Raw genomic sequence first — 13,807 nt, 5'->3', positions numbered from 1 at the left:
AAGGCAAATGTATATTTGATAAACGAAACTCATTTATCGTTTCAAAAAAAATAAAAAATATAAACAATTATAGCAAAAATATTATTTATATAATTATCTTCTTCAGCAGATCAATTTTTTTTAAATAGCCAGAAAAGAAATTATTCTTTAATAGAACAGAAATTATAATTTATAAGAAAATAATTTATATTCTAGATAACCTTCGAAAAATTATAAAATTTGTATTTTTATTGAAGTTTATTGTCAAAAATTAACAATCAATAGAAAATACAATATTAGTTGTCAATTTTTAATTGAAAAGAAATAGAGTATTGAACCAGAGAGATTGAAATTAAGTCGCTTTAACTCACTTGGGATCACAAGAAGTAAACATTTAATATAATAAAATGTAATATGACAAACGCACTTTAATATCTAATATAAATCGTTATTGTGTGACAGAAATTAGCGTGAAATTACAAAAAATATCTAGTAATTTACAATATATACTTAACAAGCAATATTTGCATGGCTGGTATACTACCGCATAAAGTCGATCAATCAACACTGTCTTCAAAGAAGAACCGTATCCGGCGAGTGCAGGAACTAGAATGAGGCACGTAAAAATTCGATGCGCAGACAGAGACAACTGCGCTTGCGCGGATCAACAATTCATATTTCGAATACAATTGCGAGAAATATCCGTCAAATATTTCTTCACCGTCAAATCGATAATTAAATAATTGCCTATCTATTCCGGAGCAATAAAATAAAATTGCGAGTATCTACACCAATTTTACGTATCGTATCTTACTGTTTGTAATCCCACGTAGTATTTTGTACTATATATTATCGTGAACTTATTTTAAAGTTTCGTTATAATCTATAATAAAAGAGAAACAAATTATGAAATATTCAATAAAAAACTTGAAAATATGGGGATAGTGGAAATCTTGCCAATTTTTCATAGTCAATCGTCTCTCGATTTTCATCGAAAAATGATATGCATCGTGAGCCAGCATTTTAGACTCAATCGTATTCTTCTACTCGCTATTGGTTTATGGCCTTATCAACAGTCATTACTCGTTCGGTTTCAGCAATTTTTGTTTCTTAGTATTCTGGGAAGTTTTATTGTATTTCAGGTATGCTAATATTTTCAGTTATGTATTATGTATTATGTATTATGTGTCTAATATGTTGTTATATATTTAAATTTAATTATTTATAATATGTCATTAAATATCATAATAATACGTTTAATTATTAGCAATAAAAAATTTTATATAAATGCTGTTATTTAATATCATCAAATTTGAATCATTTTGTTTGCTATCATAAATCGGAAAATAACGGAATGCTGTAAATCTTTAAAGAAATAATTGATTAACAATTTTACAATTCCGAATTTACTGATTACAGTTGACAATATTTCTCACATCAAAATGTACATTTGATTATGTTATGAAAATTTTATCTGTCACATTATTCTCTACGATATTTATAATTAAATATAATTCATTTTGGGTTAACTCTCAAACTGTAAGTTACTATAATTATATGTGTATTTAGAATTAAATTAATTTTTTTATATAACTTTCTTAAATTTTAAGACGAAATGTTTATAAATAAAGTATTATTAACGCATTAGGTGAAAAATTTATTGGAGCAACTACAGAATATTTGTAATGAACTAAAAGATGAGAATGAAATTATTATTATGAGAAAATATGGAATCAACGCAAAATATTATACAATGAAAATGATAGGTAAAAAGACAATTGAGACATGGGGAAAAAAATAAAATTAATGGTCACAGAAAATCAAATGATTAAAAAAAAAGAGAACTTTCATTATTTTTTGCCACATCCTTGTGTTATTTTATCAAAATACAAATAGCATAAAACAAGTAATTTTGTCTAGATTTATTTTCTAAAAATAAGATTTATTTAAATAATTATTAGATAAGTACATATTTGTATTAGTAAACGATATTTTAAGTTGTGAAATAATTTAAACTCTAATAAAATAGTGAAATATTTGTGCAATTTTTTACAAAATTATTCAGAAAAATATTCAAAACGTATCGTAAACCAATACGTATAAAATGTCACAAAACTATAAATATGAAAAAAAAAATATTTGAGACAATATTTCGAACCAATTATGCATTGCGAACAAAAAATTCCTAGAGCTGCAATTTATTTGTCTTTTTACATATATTTAGTGATTTCAATGTGCGGTATATTTACTGTTTCTTTTGTGTCACTGTGGTCCCACATTCTCGATATTGTTTTACCTATGAATGAATCTCGACATTCTAAGATACAGATACTGACTGAATACTTTATCGATCAGGAAAAGTATTTCTATTTAACTATCCTGCATATAAATGCAGCTTTTTGTATAGGAGCAACAACAATTATAGGAACGGGAACAATGCTTATAGCGTATCTCAAACATGCTTGCGGAATATTTACAATCGCCAGGTAAAGAAAAAAATGTATAATGTTCTTTGAAATGTTTTTCATATAGTTAAGATCCTGTTTTATTATTCTATGAATAAAACAATTATACTTACATAGGAAAAATTATATAGGACAAATATTATTTATAGCTACCGTATCGAACAAGCAATGACAATTAATAGTTTACATAATAATTTGAAGAATAAGAATGTAATTTATAATAGAATAATTTGTGCAGTGGATGTTCATTGCAAAGCTATAGAGTTGGTATATCTACCTGATAATACACAATACAATAATAATACACAATTTTCAATAGTTTATGTAACGACATTTTCTTATTCTTAAAGGTTTTCTAAATCTTTAATATCTAGCTTTGAGGGTTCATTCTTTATTTTAATTGGATTTGGTGTGATTACCTTGAGTGTCAACCTTTTTGAAGTAAGTCTTTAAACATATCTATCTTGTGTTAATATATTACATTATAAATTCGTTAATGAATAAAATAATAAAACTATTAAAAATATATAAAATATTTGAGAATCTACATTATAAATTGCTAATTCAAAATCTTAAATTATATAAAAAAAGATAAATAAAAAGAAAATAAAAAATTTCTCCATTTATGTATGTTTCATATCTTTTATCTCTAATTTTCTTGCAATCTAATTCTTGTAGGAAATAATCAATTTTAATATGAAAAACATTGATCATGATCATATTGTTTTAGATGTATCAAGTTCTATCATTTGGAAATAATAAAGAAGAGTTTTTATTGAACTTTATAGTTGTAATCGTAATTCTTTTATATATGTTCTTAGCTAATTACGCTGGACAAGAAATTATAGATCACAATAATCATATATATTATACCGCGTAAGACAATTTTATATAATATTTACCATTTTTTTGCAACTATCTCTCATATAAAATAAGAAACATAAATTTATAATATTCAAAAAGTCTATGCATTTAAAGGATTACTGATATACTTCTCAAATTATCGATTTACGTTGGCTATAGTTATTTATTTGTAGATATAGCGGTTGCTGGTATGTAGCACCGTTACACGTACAGAAGCTGATATTATTTTTATTACAAAGAGGCAGCAAAGTTGTTAGTTTAAATGTGGGAGGACTGTTCGCAGCATCTTTAAACTGCTTTGCTTCCGTAAAATTATTTATCAAAATATGTAATAATATAACATAACGTTATGAGCAAATTAAAAGGAAAATGTATTTCATTACAGTTAGCAAGTGCATCGGTATCTTATTTCACTTTTATATATTCTACACATTAATAAAAAGAGATATACATAGTAATTGTATATAATTAATGGTATATAATGGTAAAAAGTAAGTAAGTATGTATCAAATGTCAAATGCCAATGTTTTGCTTTTTTAATTATAAAAATTTTAAATTATATTATGTAGTGTTAAGTAATTAATTAAATAAAATTGTTGACAACATATATATAATCTCTTTTTCATTTTTTTTTAATTGAAATGTTATCTACATAATATGAGTAATGAAATCGAAATGAGAAAAAGATTAGTTGATACTTATATGCACTTGAAATCAATTACATTAAAGAAATCTTAAGTAATTTTTTTAAATGAATGACATGTATGTTTTAATGCAAACATCGGAAATCTTTCAGGTGTTCGGTGCGTCTGTATATGTTAAATAAAAATTTAAAACATTAAGTATATTTTCATGACTAGGTAGATATATCCAGTGTATTTAATGAACCGGTTTTTTTTCTTCTCAAAAGAGTAAATCTTTAGTATTTAAAGTGTAATAAATATGTATTTGGACATCCTTTTTCATGAGAAGAAAAAAGGAAAAATGGAAAGAAGTTAAAGTAATTGAAAAGAATAGATCTAACAATTAAAATGTTGTTGAAATGTTGAATTAAAAATCTTCATGCAATATTTTGGTATTTATTATAAGGATTTGACCGCTTTATTTGAACATGCATAGTAATTATAAAATACAGTACTTTTGTTTTTTTTTCATCAATTTAGCAGGATCTGCTCTACAGAGTGTTTCATAAGTGATGGGCAAAATTTCAGGAATGGATTCCTCATGCTTAGAAAAGAAAAAATAGTTAATCAACATAGGTCCAGAAATGATTAGTTTTTGAGTTATTAAGATTTTTGTAATAACAAATTTTCTCATTTCTCGTCTTAGAAATCCTTTTAAATCTTCCCCTTCCCCTGTTTCAATTTTTATTCGCAGTTCGCACATTAATGAATGATTACGATTCGATAAATATTTATCGTTGCTATACAGTTTCATGTCGTTTATTAAAAGTTAATTAATTTTTAATTATTAATATTTATAACAAATTATGTTTCGATACTAATTGTAATCGTGTTTAGTACAAAAATTACAATATACGTTTCTCATCACTATTTTATTACTCAAGTGCCATTGTGCGAATGATGACAAAGCCACGACATGTATAGCGCGCTTGCTATACATCGCCAAGACCAAATATATTATTATTGATAATTCTCTGCCGAAATATTTTACATACTACATATATACGCGGAATTTTAAATTATAGAGGTATATATTTTATTTTAAATTAATTATTAAACGATTGATGTATCACGGAACTTTTTGTTATGCTAACGATTTGAATTTATTCAATTGTTTTACCGCGCTCTTCCGAAGTCAAATTTTATAATATTTAGTTTTGCATTTTAAAAGACTGACTTAGAGCGAGCTAAATAAATAAATAAATAAATAATGTTGAGAGAAGAAAAAAAGGCATATAAATAAATAAATAAATAATAGCGTGAAAAGAGAGAACATACTAATATTTTTATATAATAAATTATTATTAATTAGATTATTTATATTTTTATTTATATTATTTATATTATCAGAGAGACATACATGTTACCCTCTGAGAACATTCGTAGACTTTGGCTTTGTAGTTCATATCCGTTTGACGTACGCTTTTTACGTAATCGGTCATCGGTAAAACCATTCATAAATTAACATATGTTGGTAAATGATTTTACTCTCTGAAATTGGCAAGACTGGCGTTTTGACAGATCAGGTTATACACAGCACACAGCGTATACAGCATCTGGTGCGGCTATGTAAACAAAATTGTTTATGTGGTAACGGCAAGAACAACGTGCGCGAAATGAAAATTATACGGTAGAGAGACGTCAATTGAATGTAATTTTGCTTTTCTGAAAATGCAAATTGCAAATGTGATAGAGTGACAATATCGTTGCAGCAAGTATCGTTGTCAGGATGAAAGTAACGACTTTGAAAGGCATTTTTCCCGATCCAAGTAAGTAATATATTACACATTCTTTATTCAAAATAATTGTAAAAGAAGCTCTAAAAAAGAGATTCTGTTTAATAATTAAAATAAAAATAAATTTCATTTAATCATGATATTAAGTGAAGAACTGATTACATGTAAAGTTGTACACAAAAAATAACATGAAATTACTTAATTAGTGCTTGTTTCAGTGTCTGACAGATAATTAATGATGTGCAACATATATTTTATGTGTAACATTTATTTATATGTGCTATTATAGAGCCAGTCAGAAGGAAGAACTTCATACAGGAAAATGTGAAAAATCTACGGCGAATGGAAAAATGCTTTCAAACCAATCGAGAGGTGGAAGAGCTACAAAAACTACAACTGCACAACCATCACAAGCTGACAGATAGATATCAGAATGTATCCGCAAGGGTGGTCACTAGTTTCCGGGAGAAAAACAAACATGAAAGCAATCATATCTGTCAAGTCTCAAAAAATAACATTCATTCGAAAACTAATAATCCAACATCGATTGACAAGGTGGAGAATGAAGCACAAATTCAAGATGGAAACAATATACTGGAATTAGACAAAAAGCATGCTGTTAAGAAAATTGTTAAACAAGGGATAAATAATAATACATCAGATAGACAAAAGAAAACTAGTAAATATAATAAGAGTCAACAGAAAGTGCAGCCAAAAATTTTATCTGAACCAAATGTCTTGCATAAATCTGAAAATGACATGAATGCACAGGTTATTGTAAAATATAGAAATCAAGGGGTTCAGACTTTAGATACAGACCAAACGGAAAGTATATATTCTGAAGGCGTTATTCGGTAAATATATACATTGTGTTATAAATTTTAAGACTTTAAGAACTATTATTAATCTATAAAATAATAAATGATTTAAATTAGGACAAAATAGAGATAATAGAAAAAAATTTGGAATGGAATTCTCTATATTTATAATTGATTATCTGTTAATTTCCATTTAATTAATTGTTTCACTTATATTATTTCAGTGTTTGTTTTATATTTTTAATAAACTTGATTTATACTAATCTTTTTGATGTTTATTCTGCATAGATATCCCTCCAAGAAAATTACAAAACATGATGAAACAGCAAATGGTGACTTAAATCCACAAGAGGAAAGTACTTTAAGGAATCAATTCAGTTCACCTACAGATAGAGGCGACATGCGTAATCTCGAAGATATGCAAAATGTTCATTTACGAAATTCTGTATCGCCGGCACCTAGGGAAGAAATTGACTTTATCAAATTGAATAAAGAACGTTCTTCCATTGCCACTAAATTGGCGACGCAGCTTAACAATGGTGTACCACCACCGAATTATCGCAAGGGTGTTATTCCTAAGTATGACATTGCAAATAACTTTTCTTCTTGACATCTTTCTGTGATTTTGAAAGAATTTCCTTTATTATTTTTTATATTTTTTAACCGTTTCTTTCTCATTGCATTGTAATATCTTATAGTATTTTGTCAGAGTACTTTATGTAATCTATATGTATACTATGTATACTATGTATACTATGACACTGGTAATTCTTCGACTAATTATGTTTTATACAAACATAATTATTAATAAGTAACAAATTATAAATATAGCTGAATAATTATGAAAGAAATATTAATCTGGTAAAACCTTAACATTATAAATTTGCTTGATTCTTTTTGTAACAATTTTTTAAATAGATATCTTCGAGATAGAAAGGAAGCGCAAGAAAAAGAGCAAAAGACTAAGGCAGAATCGCATTCTGATTGTCCAGAAGGTCATGTGTCCATACCTGACCACGAACGTAAGGAAACGCTGCGACTATTAAAAAAAAGTGTGTATATATTTTAATATATATGTATATGTGTGTGTATGTGTATGAAATTGAATAAGAAGCATATGATTTGTTCTGAAAATTAATTATATTGAATTAATTAAATCTGATATTTGATTATGTGATGCAGATTATCAAGATTACGTCAATGAATTAAATATGATGCCTATAAAAACAGATACTTTAAGAGCACAGAGACGTAAGATTGAAATAGAGAAGCAATTGAATAAACTGGAAGAGGGAATCAAGGTGTTCTCGCGTCCCAAAGTTTATGTGAAAATAAATGCATAAATTACAACTCAGAATAGGATGCACGTTTATTGATTATTATTCGACTATGTTTTAATGCATTGCCCAGTTTTAAGAATCCACGTAATTGTACATCTTGTTGTAAAATAACGAGAATCACAGTTGTATATATTTTACATGTGTATGAAAAATTGATTAGTCTAATGTTTATGTCTAACAGTTTCAAGATATGCTACAATGAAGATTGATCAACTATTTCATCAAACTATTTTCTTACAAAACTGCACGTACTCTGAGTTTGACAATTCTGTAGATAGTAACACATCTATTACAAAAAATAAATAATATTTTATTTAATAAATTAACAATGCTGATTATTCTCTAATATATTCGTTCTGTTTTTCTAAGTAACTCCTATCGATGGTATGCACAAAGGATATTGGATCGAAATGCAATTTTCCCAGATTATAAAATATCTCTTCATTGTCGTGCCACTTCTTCAAGTCAAAATCTTTAAAAAATATTGCAATCTCTCTCTTTGCCGATTCTGTTGAATCTATAGTAAATAATATATTTTTTTTATATAAAGTTTTTTATTTGAATATTGATATTATATTAATATTGTATTTATTATAGTGTTATATATATATACCAGATCCGTGTGTGGCGTTTCTAGTATCAGATAGACCAAACATGCCTCTGATAGTGTCTGGTGCACTGTATTGCGCTTGATAGACTTTAGTAGGACCCATCAATTGTCGCCACTTAACGATAGCATCATGAGCCGCCAGGATGTGAATATCGGACGGGCCGCTGCACATGAAAGAAACGAGACGATTGTAAAAGAACCTGTCCCTGTGCTCCTTGTAAAACAATTCGGCCTCCTCTCGAGATATCGTCGTCCTGCGCGATCTGACAACTTTGAAATTATTGTCGATTATTAAATCTCGAATCTTCTGAAAAATCAGAGCGAGTTTCAGTCATGGTTTTCTAAATTCTTTCTTCGCACGCTAAGAGCGCGAATCGGATTTGTTTATATTCATATCCTGCGGAGCTTAAAATTCTGTCTGTAGTTTTGGCGTATCTTGGAAAATAAGGTTAAGTTCTCATACCTGAAGAGCGAAGGGAGATTTAACGACGTGCGGCTTAAGTATCGCCAATGTTAACTGGAGATATTTCCTCGATTGCATATCAACATTCTTTTCAGATTGTTTACCGAGATCGAGAAACGTCACGGTATCATTACCGCGCGTACGACAGATAGAGAAATGCGACTACCACGTGTCTGACATACGCATGCGCGCCTGCGCGCCTCCGAGAGATGGTGCACGTCGCGCTCATTCATAATTATCATTGAACTATACATACTGAATGAGTCATCAAAAAGGAGTGGGGGCGGCACAACTTTGAAAGACTCACATCGTAAGATCTCATATCTATCCTTGTTGTAATTTTTTAATTGTTTAAGACAGAAAATTCACTTCGATAAAAGCCTTTTAAAAATATTTCCCCTTTCAAAAAATTCATTTCGACAAAGCATTCAAGAAAAGTCATAAATAATAATTCTTAAAATCTCTAATTGTTAAAAATAATTCTTACTTTTTGTGTATTTATTATATATGCATTTTCTATATTTTTGTGAAACTGCCGCAAATAAGTATTGTATTCTTTTAACAGGTATCCAAAGTATAAAACCTTGCAACAATTTTTCTTAATATTTATTTATTGCAAAATTATGAATTTTTAAAAAAATTTTTATTTTTTATTGATTTTTGTTGAAACTTTGATTTTTATTAAAAAAAAAGTAACGTAAAGTTATAACAGTAACGTAAAGTAAAGTTGTAACATTTGTTATAAAGTAACGTAAAGTAAAGTTGTAACATTTGACTTTAAAAACAAGTGGATGGTGTTATGGAGATTTTAAAGAAAAATCTCAATTTTTTCAAATTTTTTAAATCCTAGTAAAAAAATGTAAGGACTTAAACAATTTAGTTTGTAGACCGTATCAATAAAAATAATGTTTTGCAAACAGAAGGTTAATATCTAATTATACAAGATTTATAAATCGTGCACATATAATCTTCTTTTTCTTATATATTATTATAAATACAATAAATTTTTCGAGGCCTAATGATAAATAAATTTATAGATATTTGTTGTCATTTTGTATTATGCGTTCGATTGTTCACAGTTTAAAAATATATTACGCAATTTTGCTATCTTTATTTGCCCGAATTGACTATATTTAAATATATTAATTTAAAAATTTAAATATATTTAAATATATTAAAAATATATTAAAAATATATTAAAAATTTAAATATATTTAAATATATTAATTTTAATATATTAATGTAAATATATTAATTAAGAAATATAATAATTCTAAACTTTTTCTATTAATTAACTTTTGCTTCAACAGGAGTTTAACATATAAAATAATCAAACTTGAGATTCATCAAAGATTACGGTTGACAATTGTCTTGAGGACATCCTGTACATTATTGTATATTCAAACGTCGTCGAATTGATTGAAAACAATGGGAAAGATATGTCACGCGGCTACACCTGTACATAGACATACATATTTTCATGTATATGTTCGTATAAGTAAAATAAAGTAAGATGGGAGAGACGCGAGAGGCACTAAGGAGCGATTGAATAGGAAACATATGCTGCCAGTAGTCTAAGAACCAAGCAGCCAGCCGCTATCCTCCGTTCCAATTCTCTCTCCCTAATCGTTTCTTCCCCTCTCCTCACAATCCTCTAGTTCGTCAGACGTACAATGGCCGATTTTGCTTTCCTTTCTTCCCCATTGCTCGTCCTGTTGCGCTCCTCTTTCGCATCTTTCAGCTTCTTTCCTCCCTTCCTATTTCTGGTATCCTCGGTTATACTGGAGGAGCGAGGCAGTCGAAATACAATGGCCGGCTATAAATTACCTTTGGGAATGCCAGCATTAAATTCTGCTGGATTTACCCTTTATACACAGCCGCCCCTCGTGAGAGAGAAGGCTTAATTGAGCGATCTCGAATCGTGATACGTATCACGGACTATTCCAATCGTATTTTCGTATGTTACATAAAAGATTCTCTATGTTTGCACTTTTCAAAGTCAAATCCTTCATAATTATGAAAAAAAATCTCTACATTTTAGCAAAAAATAAAACGTTAAGCTGGATATGCAACAATAAATAATGTCACTGTCAACGTAACAACGTCTCAAATATTCTCATAAATATCGGAGATTTAAAGATTATATGTATAAAAATATTTCCGATTCTGTGACTGGTCACAATATCTATTGCCCCATTTGAAATCCATACAAGAATATTTGACGTTATATTGACATGAAGCTGATATTACATACAGAGTGTATCCATTTGTAGAGAATTCGTAATTCATTTTTACTATTCGTAAAATTCGTATCTTAATATATTCAGGACAAAACATATAAAATTAAATCGAAATTTTAATTAAATTTTTTATGAAAGTTGTTTTGTCTTTTTCCATTAGTAGAATTTCAATTAATATTCAGGCGTACAGAAGAAAATTCCAAAGGTTTTGTAGAGTGATTTTGAATCCAAAACTATAGATTTATATACTCCTGGACAAAATTAACGCATCATTTTTTTTACTTTTTCTTTAAAATTTAAATATCAGCTTTTAAAAGAATCGAATACTCGGCCTTACTTAATTCGCAGTTTATTTGTGGTTTATTTCGGCAATATTGTGAATCGGTAGCACCCCATCGGAAAAAATCTCGCGCCTTTCGGATTGATTTATCGCAACTATTAATTCCTATCGGAATGGTAATCGTGTGTCGCGCACGCATCTGCGGTCGATCCTGTCGTTAAATTCGTGCATACGTACGTATAAATGCACACATATATATAGATAGATAGAGCGAACGTGTTACGAGAACGAGCCAGCGAGTGACAAATTACGAATAAAATATTGATTCGCCGTCGGTTTGTCGGCGCGAGCGTTACGCCGAATTAATGTACCAGCGTATAATTGGACTACCGTTCGTATTAATTACCCGTTCGCAAGTTGCGTCAATCTCGAATTGCAACAGTAGCGGTCTCATAATCTCGATTATTCAACTACGTCCACATAGATGCAATCTTTATTACATTTTCCTGTAAAAGACATAACGATTCCGTTAATATACTATTTGCCACAAGATATGAGAGACACATGAAGAGATGTAAGAAAATCTTTTTCTAATATAAAAAACAAACATTGAAAAAAAAAAAACAAATTCATTTTTTTATTATTTAATAAAATACATTATTATTATTTAATAAAATATTATATTTTATTATAATATAAAATATTACTTTTAATATAATATTATTTTTTGAATATAAGAAAAAAAATGTCTCTAAAGTTCTTGTATTTTTAATTTATTTTTTTCTTTTAAATATTTTAATGAATTAATGAAATTTTTGCGATAAATTTAAACACGATCTAATTCGAATAATTTTCAATTGGACGCATAACAAAAATTTTTATTATGTATCTGATTGAAAATTATCTGAATTATGTCGTGTGTGGTATCATTTTAAGTGCAAAAATCATTAAATAATTAAAATTACTTTCGGAAAAATAAAAATAAAAATATAAAAACTCTTTTCAATTTTTTTACTAGATTAAAATAGTAATTAAAGTATATTTTTAAAAATTATTATGTTTTTGCAAAACTATGAAGACAAAAATATATTCCAAATTAAAATAAAAATTCGTCCAAATAATGAGTAATTTGAAATATAATATTAATAATTAAAAGAAAGAAGAAGATGTTTTTATTCTTTCTTTATTCTGCTTTACTGACTCTTTTTTGTCAATTTTTAATTAATTTTTCAAAAATATATTACACAAATTTCCAAATAAAAATTATTTTTTAAATCTCACAGAAGAATAGTTTGATTCTGTCAGCTTAAACGAATCGTTCTCGTCATACTATCGCCACATGTTTATCACTGGTATTCATGATGTACTGTCAGATTATCCGGCTCGTTGACCATGTATCTACAGCGGCGCGAACGGACAATTCACTGAATAAAAGAATACAAATGAGATCGTGGAAACTTTCAAATCGAATTCGGTCGGAATTTTACGAGCGGATTGTCCATAAAAGCGGCGGAATTGTGTTTTGTATTTTTTTAACTTCTTTTTTTCTTATCTAGACCAATTTTAAGTCACTTCAGGATCGTCTTTCTTTCTTTTTCTCTCTTTTTCAACTTTCTCTATTTTCTATCTCTCTTTTTGCGACTTACACGACAAACGCTTCTTTCGTTTGTTTAAAAAAACGACTTTAATCGTATCCAACTGTGCGAAAAACGCAAAGCTTTTCATCACCGAAAAAAAAAAAAAACAAAGAGCGTATGTTGACAGAAAAAACGCAACGAGAGATGATTCAGAATGAATACAAAGAATAAATATAAAATCTATGAAATATGCATATAAATGCAAATTTAAAGAGAGAGAGAGAGAAACATGCTTATAAATATTCGAATAATTAATTATGGAAAATAAAAATTTCATATAATCACAATTTTGTTAAGTGAAAAACTTAATTTTATAAGATTGTGATTTGCAGACAATACATTATTATCAGTGGTTGGTTTCATAGAAACTATTATGAACAGATTATAAGTACATTTATTTTATTTTGTATAAATTGCACCTAATCTTGTCTTGATATGATTATTTAAATTTTGAGAAAATTTTTTTAATCCCTCCTTTTAATAAAAGTATTTAAAAATTTCATATATAGTTTGTTTTTACATTAGAAATGCATCCAAATATTTATTCTGCGGAAGAAAACGCTTGAGAAATCAAAAGTTAAGAAAGAGATGCCGGCGATCTCCTTAAGAAGTTTATCCGCTACGGGCGAATCTTCTCTCTTTCGGTAACTTTAGCCATGAACTTTCACCGGAATGTTTTCCCGCAGCTGCAA

General features: G+C 28.1%; 2 protein-coding genes and 1 long non-coding RNA gene across 5 annotated transcripts; 2 read left to right on the top strand and 1 right to left on the bottom strand.

Moving 5' to 3' along the window:
• The first annotated feature begins 2,838 nt into the window (after nucleotides 1–2,838).
• Nucleotides 2,839–3,744, top strand: LOC112639648. 2 transcript variants are annotated; one of them, XR_003123608.1, is made up of 4 exons: nucleotides 2,839–2,885; nucleotides 3,266–3,320; nucleotides 3,482–3,614; nucleotides 3,694–3,744. It is a non-coding gene; the product is annotated as an uncharacterized LOC112639648 (long non-coding RNA). The 2 variants fall into 2 exon arrangements; XR_003123607.1 differs by having other exon boundaries at nucleotides 3,175–3,320.
• Nucleotides 3,745–5,459: 1,715 nt separating this feature from the next.
• Nucleotides 5,460–7,951, top strand: LOC105258695 (altered inheritance of mitochondria protein 21). The gene is made up of 5 exons (XM_011270133.3): nucleotides 5,460–5,760; nucleotides 6,017–6,581; nucleotides 6,834–7,124; nucleotides 7,464–7,597; nucleotides 7,728–7,951. The coding sequence occupies exons 1-5, from the start codon at nucleotides 5,721–5,723 to the stop codon at nucleotides 7,886–7,888; spliced, it is 1,191 nt and encodes a 396-aa protein (XP_011268435.1). The 5' UTR covers nucleotides 5,460–5,720; the 3' UTR covers nucleotides 7,889–7,951.
• Nucleotides 7,952–8,197: 246 nt separating this feature from the next.
• Nucleotides 8,198–9,136, bottom strand: LOC105258694 (nucleoside diphosphate kinase 6). Of its 2 annotated transcripts, none has more exons than XM_011270131.3 (3): nucleotides 8,959–9,136; nucleotides 8,499–8,802; nucleotides 8,198–8,402 (listed from the first exon to the last, which is right to left on the bottom strand). In XM_011270131.3, exons 1-3 carry the CDS (start codon nucleotides 9,034–9,036, stop codon nucleotides 8,221–8,223), a joined length of 564 nt encoding a protein of 187 aa, XP_011268433.1. In that variant the 5' UTR covers nucleotides 9,037–9,136; the 3' UTR covers nucleotides 8,198–8,220. The 2 variants fall into 2 exon arrangements, with proteins under 2 accessions (XP_011268433.1, XP_011268434.1); XM_011270132.3 differs by having other exon boundaries at nucleotides 8,499–8,799.
• Between the last annotated feature and the right edge of the window lie 4,671 nt (nucleotides 9,137–13,807).

The sequence above is a fragment of the Camponotus floridanus genome, unplaced genomic scaffold, assembly GCF_003227725.1.
Source record: "Camponotus floridanus strain SB8 unplaced genomic scaffold, Cflo_v7.5 scaffold8, whole genome shotgun sequence".
NCBI lineage: Eukaryota > Metazoa > Arthropoda > Insecta > Hymenoptera > Formicidae > Camponotus > Camponotus floridanus.
Note: the sequence above shows the minus strand (reverse complement) of the source record. Positions and strands in the feature narration are given on the sequence as shown.